The 22859-nt window shown below is 38.8% G+C and overlaps 2 protein-coding genes across 6 annotated transcripts in view; both read left to right on the forward strand.

Annotated features, from left to right (window-relative positions):
• Positions 1-22859, forward strand: part of DTD2 (D-aminoacyl-tRNA deacylase 2) — a 44883-nt gene that overhangs the window by 16900 nt on the left and 5124 nt on the right. The window contains exons 3-5 of one of the 3 annotated variants that reach the window (XR_003001468.1): positions 8299-8367; positions 10995-11080; positions 11252-11269. Coding sequence is in view for 1 of the 3 variants with exons in the window: in XM_024732651.1 (XP_024588419.1) it covers positions 8299-8367; positions 10995-11002 (77 nt within the window). In the remaining 2 variants the exon portion in view is untranslated. Of the gene's footprint in view, positions 1-8298; positions 8368-10994; positions 11208-11251; positions 11270-22859 lie in introns of those variants that run through there. The other 2 variants (XR_003001467.1, XM_024732651.1) reach the window with 2 other exon arrangements.
• Positions 14749-22859, forward strand: part of HEATR5A (HEAT repeat containing 5A) — a 112588-nt gene continuing 104477 nt past the window's right edge. For all 3 annotated transcript variants that reach the window (XM_024732647.1, XM_024732648.1, XM_024732649.1), the window contains exon 1: positions 14749-15016. The gene's annotated coding sequence lies outside the window, so the exon portion shown is untranslated. The remainder of the gene's footprint in view (positions 15017-22859) is intronic.

The following is a 22859-nucleotide window of genomic DNA, read 5'->3' on the forward strand; positions in this document are numbered from 1 at the left end:
AATGGTGACCCATGGGAGAAATAACTTTTCCACCTTTCCAGTTAGGTTAGTTAACTATCCCTGGAAGTCTGCACCTGGGACTAGAAAAGAGCCTATTTCTAAATGACCCATGATTTGCTGAACTTTCTAATAGTTTACCAAAGTATGGTCTGAGAATCTCCCTAATCAGAATTACTAGGAAAACTTGTAAAAAATGCAAATTCCTATGTCTCACCTTGGACTTACTGAATCAGAATTTCTGAGAAAAGGCCTGGAAACTGCATTTTAAGCCACTTTTCCCCACCTGTGACTCTTACACAGACTAGCATCTGAGAACTAATTGTATAATCTTTGTGGTGATATCTCTGAACTAAGAGTCAAGAGGCTTCTTTTGAAGTCTTGGCTTTCCCATGGACTGTGTGTGTTACACTAGCCTAGGGTAACTCAATCCCATCATGACTCATCGTAAGGGAGGAGATTGCACTTGACAAATTCTGAAATTCCTCTCAGCTCTACCATTTTGTGGAACTCTGAAAACTGAATTTTGTAAATCAGGAGTTGGTTAAACTTTAATCAGATGAACTGAAAAAAAAAGTGTGTTACTTATCAAAATAACTAAATTCTTCTTACGTCTTATGAGTTTTCATTTGGTTTTTAAAAGCTGGACCATAGAATGGGCTTCAGGCATTTCACTCAGCCCTTTGCCATTTCATAGTTCTGTGTTTCCATGGTGATTCCAGTGTTCATAGCCGTTACCACTCTGCATTCCTTTTACATTGTTGGTAATATCCTTTTCTTCTTCTTCTCCTCCCTATAAAAAAAGTGACTTATTTTCTCAGGGTTCTGAGTTGGCAGAAGTTACTGCAAGTTTTAAAGCTATATTTACCGGTGAAAGAGAAAAGTGTCTGATTGTCTTAAGCAATGATTAAATTTTGTGCCCTCAGTCACCTTGGTGTTGGGTAGTGTTTTTTGCGTTTTTTTTTTTTCATTATAAATCTGGGCCTAATTTTAATTTCAAGATGATTTCAGAATATTATTTTAAATGTTACTCAGTGTACTTGCTGTTATAAGTGATAATGATGAGTGTCCATATGCTCCAAAATGATTTTTTTTAAATCTTTTCCTTTTTGGTGGTGTTGTAGATTTGCTATGTGCTAAACTTTTCCAAACATTTTGTTGATAGATAGATTCTTATTTACTGAGGTCATAAGATCAGAATAAAGTTTATCTAGTACATAGCTCACATATTTGTGTTTATCCTAAAATATGTATAGGAGTAGAGTAATGACATATTAATTCCTGTATTCTCTCCTCTCTTTTTCCTTGATATTTTCATTTAGAAATAGGGAAAAGAAATTATGCAAGCATTTCAGTAGTGGGCCACTGGTACTCTCAGTTTGATTTATATTTGAGATTATTTAATTAAACAGGTACTTATGACCTAGTATGTGCAAAGCAGTAGTAAGCATTATAAGAAGCAATAAGTACATTGCAAGGTGCCTACCATTAAGCTTACAATAGTAATTCATCGTGAATTACACAATAGTCAGTAGAAAAAATATTGGACTTTAGCCCTCCTAGAATTTCTTTGTTAGACACACTCAGAATTCAAAAGGCATAGTCTTTTCTTTTTTAATTGATTAATTAATTTTATTTATTTTTGGCTGCTTTTGGGTCTTCATTGCTGCACACGGTCTTTCTCTAGTTGTGGTGAGCGGTCTTCTCATTCTGGTGGCTTCTCTTGTTGCGGAGCACGGACTCTAGGCACGTGGGCTTCATTAGTTGTGGCACGGGGACTCTAGAGCTCAGACTCAGTAGTTGTGGTGCACGGGCTTAGTTGCTCCGTGGTATGTGGGATCTTCTCGGACCAGGGCTTGAACCCGTGTCCCCTGCATTGGCAGGCGGATTCTTAACCACTGCGCCACCAGGGAAGCCCCCAAAAGGCATAGTCTTTTAAATAAGAATCTGTTTAGAAGCAATTGTATACCCAGTACTGGGATACATAGTGGATACAAAGATAAACATATTTCCCTCCTTTGTAAGTTCATATCTTTATATATTTCAGGAGACGGAGAGATTGGGGCATCCAATGTAGATTTGGAAGTTAGCTACACATACACGGTAGTTAAAGTCACCAAGGTTAGTAGTTGTGGTTCCTCAAAAATTAAAAATACTATTACCATATGATCTAGCAATCCCACTTCTAGGTATATATCCAAAAGAACTGAAATCAGGGTCTCCAAGAGAGATTTGCACACCCTTGTTCATAGCAGCATTATTTGCAGTAGCCAGAGGTGGAAGCAGCCTAAACATCCATTGAAGAATGAATGAAAAACAAAATGTGGTATACACACACAGTGAAATATTATTCAGCCTTAAAAAGAAAGGAAATTCTTGGACTTCCCTGGTGGTACAGTGGTTAGGAATCCACCTGCCGATGCAGGGGACACAGGTTCGAGCCCTGGTCCGGGAAGATCCCACATACCACGGAGCAACCAAGCCCGTATGCCACAACTACTGAGCCTGCACTCTAGAGCCCATGAGCCACAACTACTGAGTCCGCGTGCCACAACTACTGAAGCCCACATGCCTTGAGCCCGTGCTCTGCAGCAAAAGAAGTCACTGCAATGAGAAGCCCATGCACCACAGCGAAGAGTAGCCCCCGCTTACCACAACTAGAGAGAGCCTGCTTGCAGCAACGAAGAGCCAACGCAGCCAAAAATATAAATAAATAAAAGAAATTTATTTAAAAAAAGAAAGGAAATTCTATTACATGCTGCAAAATGGATAAACCTTGAGGACATTATGCTAAGTGAAACAAGCCAGCCACGAAAAGAAAACTTCTGTATGATTCTACTTATATGAGGTATCTGAAGTAGTCAGAGTCATACAAACAGAAAGTAGGATTGTGGGTGCCAGGGGCTGGGGGCAGGGTAAATTGTTGTTGCATAAGGAGAGTTGTTGTTTAATGGCATAGAGTTTCAGTTGTGCAAAATGAAAAAGTTCTAGAGATACAACAGTGTATGTAGAGTTACAACAATGTGAGTATACTTAAACTATTGAACTATACGCTTTTTAAAAAGTCACCAAAGTGGATGCCGTTGTCTAAGAGAGTGTGTAGAAAAGATGTCAAGACAGAAACAGTAAGAAGCTAGTTATTTAAGAAATAGGCAGATTAAGAGATGCCATCAAGAGGCTAGCTAACAAAGAGTGGGACGAGAAGAAGCAGAAAAAGTCTAAGAGAATGCTGACATGAAATCCAAGAGAAGGAAGAATTTCTATTTAGGTCGTGGTGAACAATAGCCAATCAAGTAGAGAAGTCAAATAGGATAGAACTTTTTATAAGCCATTTGGATTGACAATTAAGAGGTCACTATGAACAGGTTCCTTGGAATTATGTAAGCCAAATGTCTTGAGGATTGAATGGGACTAAGAAAATATAGTAAATGTAGATGACTCTTTCAGGAAGTTGAGTATGAAGGAAATTGAGGAGTTGTAGTTTTGTGGGAAGGCAGTATTAAGGTTTTTTTTTTAAGATGCAAAAAATCTGAGCATGTTTTTAGAGGAAGAGGAAGTAGAGAGAGAAATTGAAGAAAGAAGAGAGGTTTATGGAATAAAATTATGGAACAAAACATACAGAAAGCATAGACGGAGGAGTGCTTTTGGAAAACTGGAAAACTTTGGGTATCTCTGAGATAAGAGGAAAAGACTGCTGAGTATAGGATGAGAAGGAGAGCTCTAGTGGAATTCAGATATCATGACCTCTACTTTAGCTGTAAAACATAAGATGTGATCATCTGGGAGAGAGGAAGATGGCTTGGCGTAGTGGCTGGAGGACGGTAGTGAATGTTTGACGTAGCCACTTTAGGAAATGGGTAAGTGAGCCAACTAGCTGAGGCTAGAAATCATAAATAATGCAACAAATTAGAAAACACAGTTACACAATTTTCTTGGCATTCCAAGAGCAGATCGGAAAAAGCAAATGGTTGGGTTGATTCACATTCAGGGATTAGCAGAGGAGATGCAGTGTGTTAAGGTCATGGAGTGGAAGGAATTGGGAATGTTAGTAAGAAAATGGTTGAAACAACTGACCTCATAAACCAAACTGGATAAGGAAAGGGAAAAAAAGAGTAAAATCAACTAGGAGTTTACAGACCAGATGAGGGAAGAGGTCGAGAAGACTAGTGCTTTTCAGAAGTTAGAAGGAGAATTTTAAGAGGGAATAGGGGACGTGGAAAGATTAGAGACTGGTCGTAGTATGAGATCTCTGAGGTAGAGCTATTATGAGTGACAACAAAATCTAGAATGAGGCCATGGGAACGTGTAGCTGCAGTGGAGGATGTCAAGGAATTTAAAAGCTAGTACCCACCCCATTTGGACAAGAAAGGTAACCCAGAATGGTATGACTCAGAACAGCAGGAAATACCCATGACCCTGAGCCCAAATTTTTTAATCACTGTGGAAGTGTGATATGAAGGTCGGCAAAAGGCAGAGATATGGATGGGGAAAGAGTGATGTATCAAGGGGATGTCAGAAGAGGAACAAAGAACTATATTCTGAAAACCACGAGAGAGCCAGAGAAATGTCAGCTCCATTTCCTGGTCTTGAAATAGGAATAATCTTCCCTTAAAGGGACCTTCATGGTCAGGAGGGAGTCGGGTTTCCATCATAGCAAAAAGATCAAAAGTTTGTTAGGGAAAGGTTAACAATATAGGAAAGTTTATTAGCAACAGGATGGTATTTTATTTATTTATTTTTCAGGATGGTATTTTAGAAGATAAAGTGAGATTAGTGGGAGAAAGAGCAAGCTGAGTTGTGTAAGAAAGCGAGAGCAGAGGAAAGAAAAAGTGACTAGAGACTTATATGAGGGAGACAGGACACAAATACTGAAGATTGCAGGGAGGTGAGAGAAGAAATGTGAATGGAATTATAAAGTTAATTTTTGGCTGACTATTGTTTGTCGGAGATGAAGCAAAAGAAGTTGAGAGAGAGAGAGAAGGGATGTTAATACAACCAAAACACTAAGTATGCGTATATATTGTTTAGAAGAGATAAAGTAAAAGATGGTGACATAAAGGAAATGAAAACACTAAATTTTGGCTTCATATTGTTTAGGAGAGATGAAGAGAAATGGAGATTATATGGAAGTAATATCTAATATTAGTGCAGCCTCTGCTTTAAGTTTTAGGTTTCAGGTTTAAACATTTTGTTCTGAGGAAAAGCATCTAGGCACCTTCTCCCACCCCGACTTTCTCCACCTGTTTATCTTTCAGGACTGGAAATACATTGATTGCCTGATCTACAATGACCATAATTCAGTTCCACTTCCCCACATTGGTCCAGCTTTCTTACTTGTTTGTTTATTTATTGATATATAATTCACATGCCATAAAATTTACCACTTTAAAGTGTCTAATTGAATGGTTTTTAGTATATTCACATGGCGGTGCAATATTGTTGTATTGTACAATATTGCAATACGGTTGTACATCACCATTATCTAATTCCAGAACATTTTCCTCACTCTAAAAAGAAGTTTTATACTCATTAAAGTCACTCCACATTTCCACTTTACCCCCAGATTCTATAAACCACTAATTGACTTTGACCTCTATGGATTTGCCTATTCTGGACAGTACATGTAAATGGAATCTTGCAATATTTGGCCTTTTGCATACACCTTCTTTCATTCAGCATAATGTTTTCAAGGTTCATCCCATGTCCTTTGTAGCATGTATCAAAACTTCATTCCTTTTTATGACTAAATAATATTCCATTGCATAGATATACCGCATTTGTTTATACATTTATCCAATCGGTAGACATTTGCATTGTTTCCTTCTTTGGCTTTTATGAATTATGAATAATGCTGCTGTAAACATTCGAGTACAATTTTTTTGTGTGGATGTATGTTTTCAATTGTCTTGAACATATACCAAGAGTGAATTGCTGGATCATACGGTGACTCTATGTTTAACTTTTTGAAAAACTGCCAAACTGTTTTCCAAAGCAGCTGCATCATTTTACGTTCCTACTGGTAGTGTATGGGGGTTCCAATTCTTCCACTTTATCACCAACACCTGTTATTTTCCATTTAAAAAAATTTTAGCCATCCTAGTGCCTGTGAAGTGGTATGTCATAGTTTTGATTTGCATTTCCCTAATGACCAATGTTGAACATATTTTCATGAGATATGAGATGTCCATTCAAATTATTTGCCCATTTTTTAATTGGGTTATTTGTCTTTTTATTGTTAATTATAAAAGTTCTTTATATGTTCTAGATACTTGACCCTTATCAGTAAATGATTGCAAATATTTCCTCCCATTTTATGAGCCGTCTTTTTATTTTCTTGATAATGTCCTTTGAATAACAAAAGTTTTAAATTTTGATGAAGTCCAATCTATTTATTTCTTTGGTTGCTTGTGCTTTAGGTGTCATATCTAGGAACCTGGCATATTCATAAATAGCTCCCCTTTGCCTCTCAAAAGTGTCCCAGGGCTTCCCTGGTGGCGCCGTGGTTGAGAGTCCACTTGCCGATGCAGGGGACACGGGTTCGTGCCCCGGTCCGGGAGGATCCCACATGCCGTGGAGCGGCTGGGCCCGTGAGCCATGGCCGCTGAACCTGCGCGTCCGGAGCCTGTACTCCACAACGGGAGAGGCCACAACAGTGAGAGGCCCATGTACCGCAAAATAAAAGTGTCCCAGTAGACAATAAATTATATGGGCACCCTACTAATAACAGTCTCAGGGATAGTTAATTAGAAGCCCCTGGGCAGGTGGATGAGTAAATACTCACTTATTTTACCCTTACTTCACCACAGCCAGTGTTAGCATTTGGCTTCTCTAAAGAAGATCTGCCAGCAGTTGTAGTTGCCATTTTGCATAGTTATTCATCAAATTTACGTTGAGCAACTACTGTGTATCAATTACCTTTCCAAAGGGGGAAAATTACACCTGGAAATCGCAAAAAGAAATCTTTAAAAAATGCTTTTTTTTTTTTTGCTAAAAGTAATAAACACAATTACAGATAATGAAAAGATTAAAAAGCCTGTATGCTCATTGCTCAAATATCATTATTTCATTTTTATTTATTCCCTTATAATCTTTGTTTATAAAACACTGATATTTTAGCATTGTTCAGTTATAAAGGGATTTTATATTTGGCTTTTTAAAAACAATATTTTATCATAATACTTAAGACAAAGTTTATTTTTAAATTTTGATCTCAGGGAGCATAAGGGAGAGGAAGCAGACAAAAGGAGAAAAGGTGTAAGTCAATAAAATATTATTAAGATGAGCAAGTATGGTCTATAAATGGATTTGTGCTCTGGTCTGTGAACGCCTGTAAGTTAACAAATTGAGTTCGAGAGTATGTAATTCTATTCCATATTATTAACATTTTTCTTTTTCTTTCTGATCTGTGACTCTGGCTCCACTGATTATCTTAACTATATTATATGGTTAATTTAATTTCTAGCTATTGTTCACAGTGGTCAGTTAAATATTCACATCTAGATAAGGTTCTCTATTCTAAGTTTATAACTAAACAAGAAGTTTGCCATATAAACTAATTTTTATTTCCTTCAAGAATATTGTGTCCCAAAGAAGTTGTAATAGATCTGTCTTCATAAACACAGTAACTGATAAGAATTTCCATAAGTATTTTTTATAATATTGTATATAGTTTTTCCTCATGTATGATAATTCAGCAAGAATACTATTTATCAACCAGTTAGAGTTCTTCCCTTTTACTGGGTAAATTCAATTTCTTGAGCTAGACAAATAATCTTATTATGAATTTTACAACAAATTATTTGAATCATCACATTATCTCATGTGGTTATTATTCAAAGGCATTTAATTTTTGAGTGGACGATCATCCATCATAAGTTTTTACATTCAAATGTCTGCAATTGGTGAATAAGGTTTTGGTGGGATATCTTATATGCTACTTATAAAGGATGAAACATTCCTAAATTAAAGCACTAAATTATTCTCTTAAATTGCCTGTCTACAGGTAAACAGTGTACTTGCCTAAAGAGCTTGCAGCTGAAATTAAGTGTTTGTGTAATATGCTTCTTCAGTCCTAGCTCTGGCTTGACCTATCCCATTCCTTAGGTTTTGGCTCATGTTTAGAACCGAGCCACTAAAGTCATTGAATTTTGCTCCTTCACCTTGATAAACTCCATGATTCATTTGGCTTATGATTGTGTTTCCTGTGGTTCCCATCAGGAACTTCCTGGCAGGGAAAAATTGACAAGCTGACCAAGAAGTCTTCTCATTCCTCTCAGCCCCACTTTTATTGATTCCCCACAGACACCTCCTTCCCCCTTCCTGGAGTCAGCTTTGGATCCCATCATCCAGAGCCTTCTCTCCCTGGCCACGGTAAGTTTGTTGCTGCCCATTACTCCCCCTTACCACCGAAACCTTCCTGTCCTGTTGTTCACTTCTTCAGGGTCACAATTTGCCCTGTCTTCCAAGGTGAAAACTGTATTAAAAAAGGAGTCAGAGGAGATCTCCAGGATTTTTTCTCCCATCTCTGGTTATAGCATTCAACATTGACTTCCTAAAGTCTCTTTCCTTGTCTTTCTTTTATGAAAGCCAGAGGAATGATTCTAACCATGAGATTTTATTTATTTATTTATGGCCACGCCCTTGCAGCTTGTGGGATCTCACTTCCCCAACCAGGGATTGAACCTGCGCCCTCAGCAGTGAAAGCGCAGAGTCCAGGGACTTCCCTGGTGGCGCAGTGGTCAAGACTCCGTGTTCCCAATGCAGGGGACCTGGGTTTGATCCCTGGTCAGGGAACTAGATTCCACATGCATGCCGCAGCTAAGAGTTCGCATGTCACAACTAAGGAGCCCACATGCTGCAACTAAGGAGCCTGCCTGCTGCAATGAAGACCCAGCGCAACCAAATAAATAAATATTTAAAAAAGAAAGAAACAAACAAAAACGCAGAGTTCTGACCACTGGACCACCAGGTAAGTGCCTAGCCATGAGATTTTAAAGGCAGATATGAAGGAAGAGTGGTATCATAGCAAACTACAGAACCATTTTAGGTCCTCTTCACTCCTTGCCAATTACTCGTCCCTACAGGCAGGAGACAGCAGTTTTTCCCCCAGCCCTCAGGTCCATGTGATTGAGTGTTAGCAATGTCGTACCCAGGAACTGATGTTTATATGGCCAATGGTAATAAAATTAGTATGAATACAAATTTGATGTGCCATATGCATAGGACTTTGCTTGACATATGAGTAACAGTTAAAAGAAAACCAAATAAATGAAAATAATTTCATGGAGGTAGTAGGATTATGTCTTTGTTTCCCTGAGTTTAAAAAAAGATTGTGTTTTCAAGTTGATGTTAATAATAATATTTAAAAATAAATATGTGATCACATACCTAAAAAAGAAAGACTTTTAAAGGTATTTAACATATTTTATACAGTTTTTAATATATGTGGTACTATGATACTATGGAAAAGATATCAGACAAGGGTTCAGAAGGCCTGGTTTTAAAATCTTACTTCTGGAATTTTGTTCCAAACATGGACAAACTACTTACCTATTCTGGGATTTGGTTTCTATTTCTTTCAAATAATAACTACTCTATTTACCCTGAAGGGATTTTTTAAAGAATAACAATAGAATCTTTGAATTTTAAAACTGAGATCTTAGCGATCCTCTAGTACAACATGCTCATGTTCCAGAGGAGGAAATTGAGGCCCAAAGACGTAAATTGATTTGCTTATAAAATACATGATAGCAACTTTGGAACAAAATCAAACACTGTATTTCTTAATCTGATCAGAGAATGAGAAGTTGGAAGGGATGTTAGGGGTCCTAGTCAAGTATGAACATAATTGCAGTCGATTCTTGTGTAAAGTATCATCAAATATGTAGTTACAGATCTACCTTTGCTCAGTATTCCTCCTTAGAAGCACCAGCCCTGAATTTAACTGCTTCTTTCCAGGTTAGATTGTCTACTACTACTTACTTACCCTCATGCATCAAGGTCTGTGCTATGTTGTAAGTACTTCTTGGCTGAATTTTTATAGCGGTAGTTTGCCTACTGAAGAAAATCCTGCCCGTGGCCAAAAGTTCTTAATGGAAATTTAGTGTTAAAAGCTGTCATATACTACAGCAAGCTCAGCAGTACATTGACAAATAATGCTTGATAGACCAAAAAGTAGAAAGCTGTATCACAAAAGGCCAGCAGATCTTTTGTTGGAGTGAGGGCTATCAGTGTCATTTCAGGCTTAAGATCACACTGAAATCGACAGAGTGGAAGCTGTACCCAGCCCATGAGTTTTGTGACATGAGCTTTCCACATGTACACTCCAGTCTCCTCGATGGCTTCATCAACATTGAGCAAAGTCTGCTCCCAGGAACACTAGTTCTAAAAGATATTAGTGTGCATTCCTTTTTTTTTTTTTTAAGATATTATATTCCATTGTCAAATAAGCTTGGGAAACACGGCTTGAAATGCAGCCTACTAATATGCCTAATGACTCTTTAAGAAATGGCTATAAAATGTTAACATATAGTGTTTCTCAAATTTATTTAAGAATGCCTTTTTAAAGGAACAACTGTTAACATCTTGAGGAGTGCAATCTAGAGCAAGACCATAGAGCTACATGGGTATACGAGAGTCCCATTGTTTGGGTAGTACTGTTCTAGTATCATAGAATTTTATAATCTCAGGGGTAAAAGGAATCTTAAAGGGAATCTATCATTTTCAGTTTCCCAAATGTATAGTGGTTGGAACCTAGAGTTGTATCAGATGGGTTTGAACAGTAACTTAAAGTGAGATATCACATAGCCAGTCAAATGGGTAACTACTGGTTTACTTCATCATTTTTACATACACCATTAATTACCAACAATTCTACTTCTAAGATTGCTTCATTTATTGGTGGGGAAAATTATTCCTTTATAGAAAGCCAAGAAGATGTAGTATGGTGCATTATAGGATAAATATAAAGTATGTAAAATTCTCCATTCCTTCAACAGATATCTGATGAGTGCCTTCTGTGTGCCCAACAGTGACACCAAGTGTATTGACAAAAGCTGAAGTAAGTTGGGAGTAGAGAGATAAGGTAAGTGCCTAATAATGCTGGCTATCATTTCACAATGGGCAACATGCCAGTTATTTTGATTATATTTTGAATCTTCAGCACACCTCAGAGAGGGAGATATTATTCTCATTTTAAAGTGGGGAAACTGGGCTTCCCTGGTGGCCCAGTGGTTGAATCTGCCTGCCAATGCAGGGGACACGGGTTCGAGCCCTGCTCTGGAGCAACTAAGATCCCACATGCCGCGGAGCAGCTTAGCCCATGCACCACAACTACTGAGCCTGCGCTCTAGAGCCCGTGACCCACAACTACTGAAGCCCGCGTGCCTAGAGACCGTGCTCTGCAACAAGAGAAGCCACCACAGTGAGAAGCCCGCGCACCACAACAAAGAGTAACCCCCACTCGCCGAAACTAGAGAAAGCCTGTGCACAGCAACGAAGACCCAACACAGCCAAAAATAAAAATTAATAAAATAAATTTTAAAAAATTAAAAAAAAATAAAGTGAGGAAACTGAGATATGAAGCAGTTTTCTCTAGGTCAAGCCTACTAAGTGGTGGAATTAGGATTTGAACACAAGTCTCCAGATTTGAAAGCTGTGTTCTTTTCATTAATTATAATACAGCTTCTTCTTTATTGTGACTTAAAATCTCAATTTGAGATTGAACAAAGTATAATAGTAGTTGAGAGGTGAAACATTTCCACCTGGTTAAAATTAAACTGGTTGTTCCTCAGAGTTCTGTCCTTGTCGTTTTCTCTCTTTATTTTTTCTCTTTCATTGTATTAGCTGTTCACTCCATGTAGAAACATTTTGAATCTAGTGCTCTCGTTCTGAACCCTCTTCTAAGCTGTAGTCCTCCATTTCTCCTTGGATGCTCTACTGTCACTTCAAATGTGATGTGTTTACAATTAAACTTATTATTTCCTCCTCCTAATTTAATTCGCTTAGTCACTTGGGCTCAAATGACTTTCATCTTTGAATCCCTTGTAAAATTAATGGTTGGACTCAGTGATACATAATATCCCTTCCAGCTCTAAAATTCTAGTGTTGTAATTCTTGTATCACATACTCAGTCAAAATGAATCACTTTCTCTGCTTTGGCCAAGAATAAATAATTTTGCGCTCAAATTATTTTCCAGAGTTATTTCAGTATCTTACAGAGTATATCCTACTCATCCATTATTATGCATTCTTCAAAGCCCACTTTAAATGCCATCTCTTTCTTTAAACCTTTCATGAGCCTCCCAACTGGACTTCACAGCATTTGCTCTCTCCTTCAGGGTCTAGAATATCTTTGTATCTTTCTCAGCGTAGTTTACAGTACCCTACACACACACACACACACACACACACACTTGTGGGATAAGGAGGGTGCCTAGAGCGATGCTTGGCAAGGGATGGAGCCTGAGCAGGGTGGAGAGGGATTTTGGGGTTTCAGAACCTTAGTGGGATAAGGGCAGCATCCTCCAAAGGGAGAGATGGCAGCAATGGGTGATTGCTTAAATATAGGAGAGGTGTTCAAACAAGTAAATATCTCAAAGATAACAGGATCCAGCATTCTTTCTGTAGGAGAAAGGAGTTACAAATGTGGAAGGGAGGAAACTAGAATAAACTGTGTGATGCTGGATTGGAGGTATTACTGTGAACATGTGGTTTTTCAACATACATAGTTAAATAAAGAAATCTAGCTATAAATGTGTAATGTGTGAGTATACATATATAGATGCACTGTATATGTGTATGAATGTACAAATATTCCTTAGCTACAAACCCTAAGACAGCCTGAGCAGTGATACCTCAGTAGCAGTGAGCATGCCTCGTGCTTCTAAATTCCATTCTTGGGGACGTCCCTGGTGGCTCAGTGGTTAAGAATTAGCCTGACAATTCAGGGGACATGGGTTCGAGCCCTGGTCCAGGAAGATCCCACATGCTGCAGAGCAACAAAGCCCATGCACCACAACTACTGAGCCTGCGCTCTAGAGCCTGCGAGCCACAACTACTGACCCCGTGTGCCACAACTACTGAAGCCTGCGCGCCTAGAGCCTGTGCTCCGCAACAAGAGAAGCCACCACAATGAGAAGCCCGTGCACTGCAATGAAGATTAGCCCCCGCTCGCCACAACTAGAGAAAGCTTGTGCGCAGCAACGAAGACCCAATGCAGCCAAACATAAATAAATAAATAAATAAACAAACAAACTAACTAAATACCATTCTCCACTAAAAGGAACCGACACTCCTGGATAAATGGCTGCATCCAGGTGCCAGAAAGTAAAGGATTACTCAAAGAATGATGGAGGTGTGTCAAAAGGGCACAGAATAGTAAAATGTTAATGAATAATATGGATGGTGAGATATATGTTATATAAAACTTTTTCCAATTTTCTGTATTTAAAAAATGTTTTACAATAATACATTGTGAAAGGATTTAAAACACACAAAGACACAGAAGCCAGCATGAATGGGTGAATCCCACTGACCAAAGTTGGGACAATTTGAACTCCAAAATAAACAATGATGAATTATAACACATTTAATAAAATAGGAAACTCTGAATTCATACTGATAGAAATAAATTAATTGAAAGTTTGATGAGAAACAAAAAAATGTACATAGTTTCAAAGAATTTCCCCCACAAAATACTTCCTAATTACAAAAAGGAAAAAAGTAACTACTGGAGAAGCCTGGCAGACACTACCTTATTGAAATAAACACCCGTAATGAGACATTAAAATCATGTGCCACCTCACAGGATGCAATGAGAAGAACAGAGCATCACTTCTCTGAGAGTCCTGTCAAAGACATCTACCCTGAATCTAATCATGAGTAAGCATCAGACAGACGCAAAGTGAAGGCCATTCTGTAGAATAATTGGCCAGGAATCTTCACAAGTATCAAGGATATGAAAGTCAAAGAAAGACCAAGGAAGCGTTCCAGATTGAAGGTGACTAAAGATACAAGTAAGTACAGTGCTTGATCCTGAACTGAATCCTTTCATCATAAAGAGCACTATTGGGACAACTGGCAAAACATAATGTATCACATAAATATTTTGATTTTGATAGTTACATTGTGATTATGTAATAGAGGTGCTTATTAGTAGAACTACACACTAAAGTATTTAGGGACAATGTGGCATTGTGTCAGCAACTTAGATCACACATGGTTCAGGAAAGAATAGTGTTTTCTGTACTAGCAACATTTCTGTAAGCTTGTGCTTGTTTCAAAATCAAAATTGAAAAATTACGTTCAAAATGCTGAGTATACTAGAAAAACGCACTTGACTTGGAGCCAAGAGGTTGTTAATCCCAGTTCCGCCAGTGACTGGGTGTGTGACCTTGAGCAAGCTACTTTACGTCAGGCCCCAGAGTTTCGGGCTGTAGGACACAAGGCTCTCTAAGGCCCCTTCCCAGTCTACCATTCCACCACCTACACCCACAGCATTCCCTGCCTGAATTTCTACAGGCTCCAGTTGTGTCTTAGACTTCAGATGCCCCAAGGATTCTGGGTAGCGTCAAAAACAAACAAAAATGGGTGTGGCCAAGCTCTCCAGACTGCAAAGACGCTGCCCTGGCCTCAATCTAGGCCGCGGTCTCTGCCATCGCTCTTTCGGAGGTGGAGCAGTCACGCCTGCCAGTGTGGGCGCTCGATAGCTCGGCGGCCGGCTGGCGGGGCCTCGGCGCGGTGCGGGGCGCGTTCCCAATCGCTGGCTCCCGCCGCACTCCAGGCTCCGAGCTTTCAGTCCCGCCCCGCGCGCGCCCCTCCCGCCGTCGCTACCGCCTGTGAGTCCCAGCGCTGTGGATCCGATAACTTGGCGAGGCTGGGACGGTCGCTGAGTCGTGGTCGTGGGGGACCCCGGGGGCGAGCAGTCGGGAATCCCCGCAGTGGAGGCAGCTCCCGGCGCGAGGGGGCGGTGTCCGTGCTGCCTGCTGGCTGGGAAGAACCACACACCGGGGCCTGCACTGTAAGTTGAGCGGCTTGAAGCTCCCCGGGGTGGTCGCGGCAGCGAAGCGGTGGAGAAAGCTGGGACCCCGGGAGCAGGAACGGGACGAGGGATTAGGTGATCTGGCCGAAGGGGCCGGAGCCCGCCGAGGAGGGGCTGAAGTGCGGCGCGGGGATGGCAGAGTAGCCGTGCACTCCGTTCTTCCTCTTGGGCTCCGGGAAAGTCTGGTTTCCCCCGTGCACAACAGGTAGGCGTGGACTCTGGCCGCCGGCGGCAGCCCCCAGGCTTGCGGGGAAGGTCGGAAGGTCGGAGCCCGTTTCGCCGGCGCGCCACTCCCCGGACCCGCCCTGGCGGCGCCCGCCGCGCCGGGGGTTGGCCGGGAGCGGGGCCCCAACCCGAGCTTCGGGAGAGGTTCTCCGAACGCCCGCGCGCAACCTTGGAGGCGCGTTTCCGGGAGCAGTGGAGTGGATTATGGACAGTGCCTTCTCGCAAGGAAAGCAAGCCTTTGCCGGGGTAGCATTTGCTTAGTACGAGGAAGCATTTCTTCTTACCCTACTTTGGGCCAGCACAGTGTCATTTCAAAGGATTATAAAGTCTTTGGAAACTTTATGAAGCGCTTTATGGTATTTACTAGTCACAGTAATGTATACCTCCGGCAAGGTAGGATGACTTTTGTAACTGTCAAGTCAGAGAATAGGTGTCAAATGATTTGCGCTCCTTTATTAAAGGTCATAGTTATACACTGTTTTTATGTGCAGTCATTTATTCAACAAATACTCAGCATCTTTTATGTGCAGGCTCAGTGCCCTTAAGGAAGTTGACAGCCTAGAGAAGACGTTAAAAGGGAAAAAAGGGGCCCATAAATAGGGTTCTGAACTTTGTCAGAGAAAATACTCTGGCGAGATTATAGTGTAAGGAAAAAGTGTGCTTGGAGCTGGGATTAAGTGGATGGGGAAAGGAGAATTGCCCAGTTTCGTTTTCAAACATTTTAGAAAGTATGTCTTTGAGAAAGTGGTTTTAGATCAGCATTGAAGTCGAGATTCGTTTTACATTTTAATACCATAGATTTTTTCCCCTTTAATGAAATGGGTAAGCAGGCAGAGTTTATAACAAGAATAGTGACAGTTGGAAAAAGTACAGCTGTTTTATATAGATAGTTATAGTATTGGAAGATTCCTAAACTGATGGGAGACCTGAATTTTAGCTTAAGCTCCTCCACTGCTGTTTATGGATCTTTGTTAACTTTTCTCTTTTTTTTTGTTTATCATTGTATCTGACTTAAGAACAGAAAATACATAATCCAAAGTACCTTAAAAATTTTAAAAATTGCACTAATAATACATTCTCTAAGGAAAAAATATAAGAACTTTTGTCTTTAAGCAATACACGTATCTTCCTTTCTTCCATTCACCTTTATTTCAAGAAGGGGATTGAGGGAGTTGATAACCTTTATGAGCTTTTCTTAATTATCTTTTGAATAAAATAAAAGATTAAACTCTGGATTTGTTTAGGTCCCTTCATATTCTAAAATTCTTTTATTCTAAATCCTGATTAACCAGTTTAATGACATCGGCATTTATTTAAAAAGGCTTTATTGACTCTTGTGTTTCATTAATTATCCATAGTATAGTTGATGGGTTTGAACAGCCCCTTCGTGGGACCTTAGTCCTCTCACATAAAAGCATTTCTGCATTTTAAGGAGACTGCAGAAACTGTTATTAAACTTCATTTAAGAAATGAATTAACTGAGGCCTAAGGAATTAGTAGAGACTTGTTTATATAATTTAATTGAATCCTTTGTCTAGTTGTAGTGTTAAATTCTTTGGATTACACTAGGGGTCAGCAATTGACAGGCTGTGGGTCAAATCCAGCCTGCTGCCAGTTTTTATAGATAATGTTGTACTGGAACATAACCACACATCTATTTATGGCTGTTTATGTATTGTTTATGAGTAGTTGTGATAGACACTGTGTGGTCCACACAGCCTAAAGTATTTACTCTCTGGTCCTTCACAGGAAAAAATTGCTGACCCTGGACTAGAACTCTGTAAACTCTTAATCACTATATCTTTTGTGGGAGGAAGTAGGTTAAGTTCAGTTTTAATTCTTCATCATTTTCATTATGTTAGGTGAACTACTGGATCCCATAAATGCTTCCACATCCTAGATGTGTAATGATGGAAAAAGGTCATGCCTTTTCTGTTATATTTACCTAATAATTTTTAATTTCAACAATTCTAGCCTTTTGGAAGGCTAGAGAAAGGGAAGAATTTTTACATGTTTTCTAACAACTTTATAATTTTAGTTTTAATTTAGATCTGATGTGGAATTTTTTTTCATTTAGTAAAGTCTCTTTTTAATATTTGTGTTTTTCACAAGTAACAGTAAGTTATTTTTACTCAGACTTTTTTTTTTTACCATGAATCTAGTGACATTGATTAAAAGATCAGACAGAAAATTATTGACAGTGTAACTGTGAGCATGAAGTCAAACGTATATATACAGCAAGACCCAAATTGGAAATTGGAACCCTCTAAACAGATACCCAACAGATTGAAACTGGAACATGTATCCTGAGTCATGTTAGGGATTTTCTTTTAGTAGTAACAACTTAAAAGATAATTATTTCTAGAAAAGAAGCATAATATAGCCATATTAAAGTATTATGTTAGTGTTACCTGCCTAAGAAATTAGAGCTAATTATGTGACAGGAAAGAAGGAAAACTTGTATGAGGTGATATTTAAATATTTAAAGCAGAGTATATACTTTTGCTAACCTTAAAACTGTGGTATGGTTCTAACTTCACTAAATAGAATATTTTATATATGGACTTCTTTGTACTTATTTTCTAGATTATGCTTCTCTATGGATATACAACGGCATCTGTCTATATCCTTTTCTCTTGTGCTTGTGGATTTCTGTATGTTGAATATATGCATGTTTTTGTATATATTCATAATAATACCTCATTTGTTCATTACATTTTTTATGTAAGTAAAATTATCAGAAAATTGAAATTACCCATTGAAATGCACAAAAAATTTTTAAAGATATTTTGGGAGGAAATCTGCAAAGCAAAAAAAAAAAAGATAAGAAAATTATATACAGGTATAAAATCCTATAAACTTACAGAGTCCAAAAGGCTTTTTTCTTAACTCATTTGGCAGCAAAACATCACCTGAGCTGATATGAAGCTATTTATAGTCATTATTTATCCCACCTTTATGTGAATGTTTATATTTTGCTGCAGAAATATCAGTGAGTTTGATTATGGAGTGCTGCCCCAGAGCAACTAGGGGTTAGAGGTAATAGATGGTATGTTCAGTGTATTACTTGGGTGGGCCATGATGGTGGCAGCCAGAAAGCAGAGGAATAATGGAGTTGTTCCAGGGAGCTGCACTTGCAATGTTAAGAGCCTACTTAGGCATCTGGCAGGGAGTAGGAAACAGTGTCTGCTAAAAAACAAGAACCCTCAGGTAGGGCTCCAAGAGAGTCAGAGCTGTAGCTAAATTATAGACTAGGCATTTCATAAGATATGTTGTAAATTAGAAGTGGGAACCGTGAGGAAAAGCCAAGATGTCAGACCATAGTGTGCATTAAGGGTGAATCTGTGAATGCTAACCAGTGTGCAAGAGCCATGAATAGTTAGAAGGGGGAAAAGGAGGGGATTCTATAGCAGGTGGACTCTAATGGCTGACTAGGAAGTCCTAGGTGGCAGATTTCATGAGCAGCAAAAATTTTCAGTGATATTTTGGAAAATGGAGCAAGGATTCCTGGCCTCTGATGAGCTGGGGGAATAATGGCATCTTGTGCACTTTGCTCTTCAACTAAGTATCCCCATATTGCCTGCTTTTTAAAATATCTGTATTAAATAGTATTTTGGTCACTTCCATCACTGATACCTGCCTGCTCTGACTTCTTCCTGCTCTCAATGAGTTTGCTTCTTCACTTTTAATATGGTGCTCTACTCCACCCTAACTAGAATCCAGATAACTGGATTATTAGTCATGTCTAAACTAAACTAAGGATAAACTGGCGTTGAGAGACAAGAAACTTACGTCAGTAAAGTTCATGATCTTTGAAACAATTGCTGTATATCTTTTTTTTTTAACTTTTTTTGTTTTTTATTGTACTTCTTGTTACTGGATTCATAATTAGGTACCAAGTAGTGAGATTGCTTAGATAGTGACTTTCAAATTGAGTGTGGTAGGAGATATTAGAGTAAAATTTCTCTTTTAAAATTTACCTTCTGGAATTCCAAAGTGAAATCTTTCTTCCCAGGGGGACGTGGAAGAGTTGGTTTGTGGAATGAAGAGTGATAAAAATTGTCAAGAATAGCCAAAGACTAACCTAACACTGTTAGTACTTATTGATTTACTGTCTAGATGGAAAGGGCCCTCTGGAAGTTGATGTCTCTAGTAGACCTCACACTTTATCAAAAAGCCTAAAAGTATTGGAGACCTAAGAGGAGACTGAAGTGATAAGAAAGAACAAAGTTATAAAGATTAGATGCTTCGGTGGGCATGGCAGTTAAGTGTCAGTAATAGCAGTGATTAGAGACTATATAAAGAGAATGTAGAAAGTAGTTGAAGGAACATGGACATTGAAACTAGACAGATGTAGGCGTTAATCTTTCTTCCACTTAAATAGCATCTTCATCTTGGACAAATTGCTTAACTCATTATCCTCATCTGTAAAATGAGGATGATAATATCTGAGTGTCAGTGTTATGAAGATTAAATGAGATAGTGAATTAAAAGTTTCTAGTAAGTAAATCCTCAAGAAATGTTAGTTCCTTTTCCATCATTTCCTTATTAGAGTTGGTTCCTGCTGCTCAGTTCCCCTACCCCTCCACCCATACTTCCTTTTACCCTTCAAGGTTTTCTCTTTTGTAATCTGCAAGGAGAATTCCCAGGGCTGGACATCAAATGGGGCCCCTATTGGCAATCTCCTTCATCGAATCCAGCTTCTGCCATTCTTCTTGTCCCTAATGGTAATCTGCAGCACTTTGGAAAAACAAGAAAGGAAGGCAAAGGAAATTGCATCCCTACTTTTGGCCCTTTTTTACCCCAACTTATAAATTTCTGTATAACTCCTGTTTCTTTCCTATTCCATCCTAGCTTCTCTGTCCTATAGGATGTGCTCCCCATCAGTTTTTGGAGTTGAGCGTATCTGCCTTTCCTATTGACTTGTATTATGCAGTGGTGAGAAGCAGCATTCTTGCCATTTCTATCAAGTTTGCAGGAAATATTTTTTGAATCTTGGTACACTGAATGTATTTTCATTATATAGTAAAACAAGGTATTAGTGCTGTGCCTGGGGCATGGTGCAAGTTAGATTTTTGTCATATGACTTAAGAAACATGGATTAAATTGATTTTATGGGAATTGTATTCAGAATCCAAAACAGAATTTTTAAAATTTATGGTGCAACAAGCCATTTTTAGCTTGTTAAAAGTATGAGTAACACAGATTTTTATGTGAACTGATAAATCTTAAATATACTAGGTTAATTAAAACTATTTTTTTCTTTACTCATATTCCAGGAGTAGAAAAGATTCTGTTTATATTTAGAATTCTGAATGTTAGATAATTTGATCCAAAATATTAATCAGAAATGGCTACTTTTTAAATAAATTTATTATTTTTAAAATTTTATTTATTTATTTATTTTTGGCTGCGTTGGGTCTTCGTTGCTGCGTGTGGGCTTTCTCTAGTTGCGGCTAGCGGGTCCTACTCTTCGTTGCGGTGTGCGGGCTTCTCATTGCAGTGGCTTCTCTTGTTGCAGAGCATGGGCTCTAGGCACACAGGCGTCAGTAGTTTTGGCATGTGGGCTCAAGAGCGCAGGCTTAGTAGTTGTGGCGCATAGGCTTAGTTGCTCTGCAGCATGTGGGATCTTCCCGGACCAAGGCTCAAACCCGTGTCCCCTGTGTTGGCAGGTGGATTCTTCACCACTTCACCACCAGGGAAGTCCCAGAAATGGTTACTTTTAAGCAGAAGTGCGACATTGACTTGTTACGTATTCTTCTACTTCTTAAAAAATCCTATCACAGTATAAGCGAAAGGGAATTAAAAATTTTTTGACTTACAGTAGTCTTTAATGATTAGTATTTAAAGATTGTGTACTATAGAACACTGAGTTCACAGGGTTCCCAGCTGGGCAAAACAAGAAAAAGGTAAAGGTGGGGCAAAGGTTCATACTTAAAAGATGTTGAGAAACATCAAGTGCCATATATATATTGGGTGGGCCAAAAGGTTCATTCCGTTTTTTCTGTAAGATGGCTCTAGTAGCACTTAGTTGTCTTTAACTTCATTTGAAACAATTTTGTTAGATTACATGTGACAGCTGTCATATCTGCATGCATTTAAAAAAAGACTTATCAGGAATCCAGATTGCAAAAGAGTAAAACTGTCACTGTTTGCAGATGACATGATACTATACTTGAAAATCCTAAAGATACCACCAGAAAACTACCAGTGAATTTGGTAAGGTTGCAGGATGCAAAATTAATGCACAGAAATCTCTGGCATTCCTATACACCAACAACGAAAAATCAAAAAGAGAAATTAAGGAAACACTCCCATTTACCATTGCAACAAAAAGAATAGAATACTGAGGAGTAAACTTGCCTAAGGAGGTGAAAGACTTGTACTCAGAAAACTATAAAACACTGATGAAAGGAATCAAAGATGACATAAGTCATCTTTGGAGAAATATACCATGTTCTTGGATTGGAAGAATCAATATTGTGAAGATGACTATACTACCCAAAGCAATCTGCAGATTCAGTGCAATCCCCTTCAAACTACCAATGGCATTCTTCACAGAATTAGAACAAAAAATTTTACAGTTCGTATGGAAACACAAAAGACCCCAAATAGCCAAAGCAATCTTGAGAAAGAAAAATGGTGTTGGGGGAATTAGGCTCTGTGACTTCAAACTATACCAGAAAGCTACAGTAATCAAGACAGTATGGTATGGGCACAGAAACAGAAATATAGATCAGCGGTACAGGATAGAATACCCAGGGATAAACCCACACACACGTGGGTACCTAATTTACAACAAAGGAGGCAAGAACATACAATGGAGAAAAGACAGCCTCTTCAATAAGTGGTGCTGGGAAAACCAGACAGCTACATGTAAAAGAATGAAATTAGAACACTACCTAACACCATACACAAAAGTAAACTCCAAATGGATTAAAGACTTAAATGTAAGACCAAACACTATAAAACTCTAAGAGGAAACATAGAAAAAACACTCTTTGACATAAACCACAGCAAGATCTTTTTTGACCCACCTCCTAGAGTAACGGAAATAAAAACAAAAACAAATGGGACTTAATTAAAAGCTTCTGCACAGCAAAGGAAACCATAAACAAGACAAAAAGACAGCCCTCAGAATGGGAGAAAATATTTGCAAATGAAACAACAAGGGATTAATCTCCAAAATATACAAACAGTTTATGGAGCTCAATATCAAAAAAACAAACAATCCAGTTAAAAAATGGGTGGAAGACCTAAATAGACATTTCACCAAGGAAGACATACACACGGCCAAGAGGCACATGAAAAGATGCTCAACATCACTAATTATTAGAGAAATGCAAATCAGAACTACAATGAGGTATCACCTCACACTGGTCAAAATGGCCATTATCAAAAAATACAGAAACAGTAAATGCTGGAAAGGGTGTGGTGAAAAGGGAACCCTCCTGCACTGTTGGTAGGAATGTAAATTGATACAACCACTGTGGGAAACAGTATGGACGGTCTTTAAAAAACTAAAAATAGAACTACCACATGACCCAGCAATCCCACTACTGGGCATGTATCCTGAGAAAACCGTAATTCAAAAAGA

The sequence above is a fragment of the Neophocaena asiaeorientalis genome, unplaced genomic scaffold (genome assembly GCF_003031525.2).
Source record: "Neophocaena asiaeorientalis asiaeorientalis breed wild unplaced genomic scaffold, Neophocaena_asiaeorientalis_V1.1 scaffold216, whole genome shotgun sequence".
NCBI lineage: Eukaryota > Metazoa > Chordata > Mammalia > Artiodactyla > Phocoenidae > Neophocaena > Neophocaena asiaeorientalis.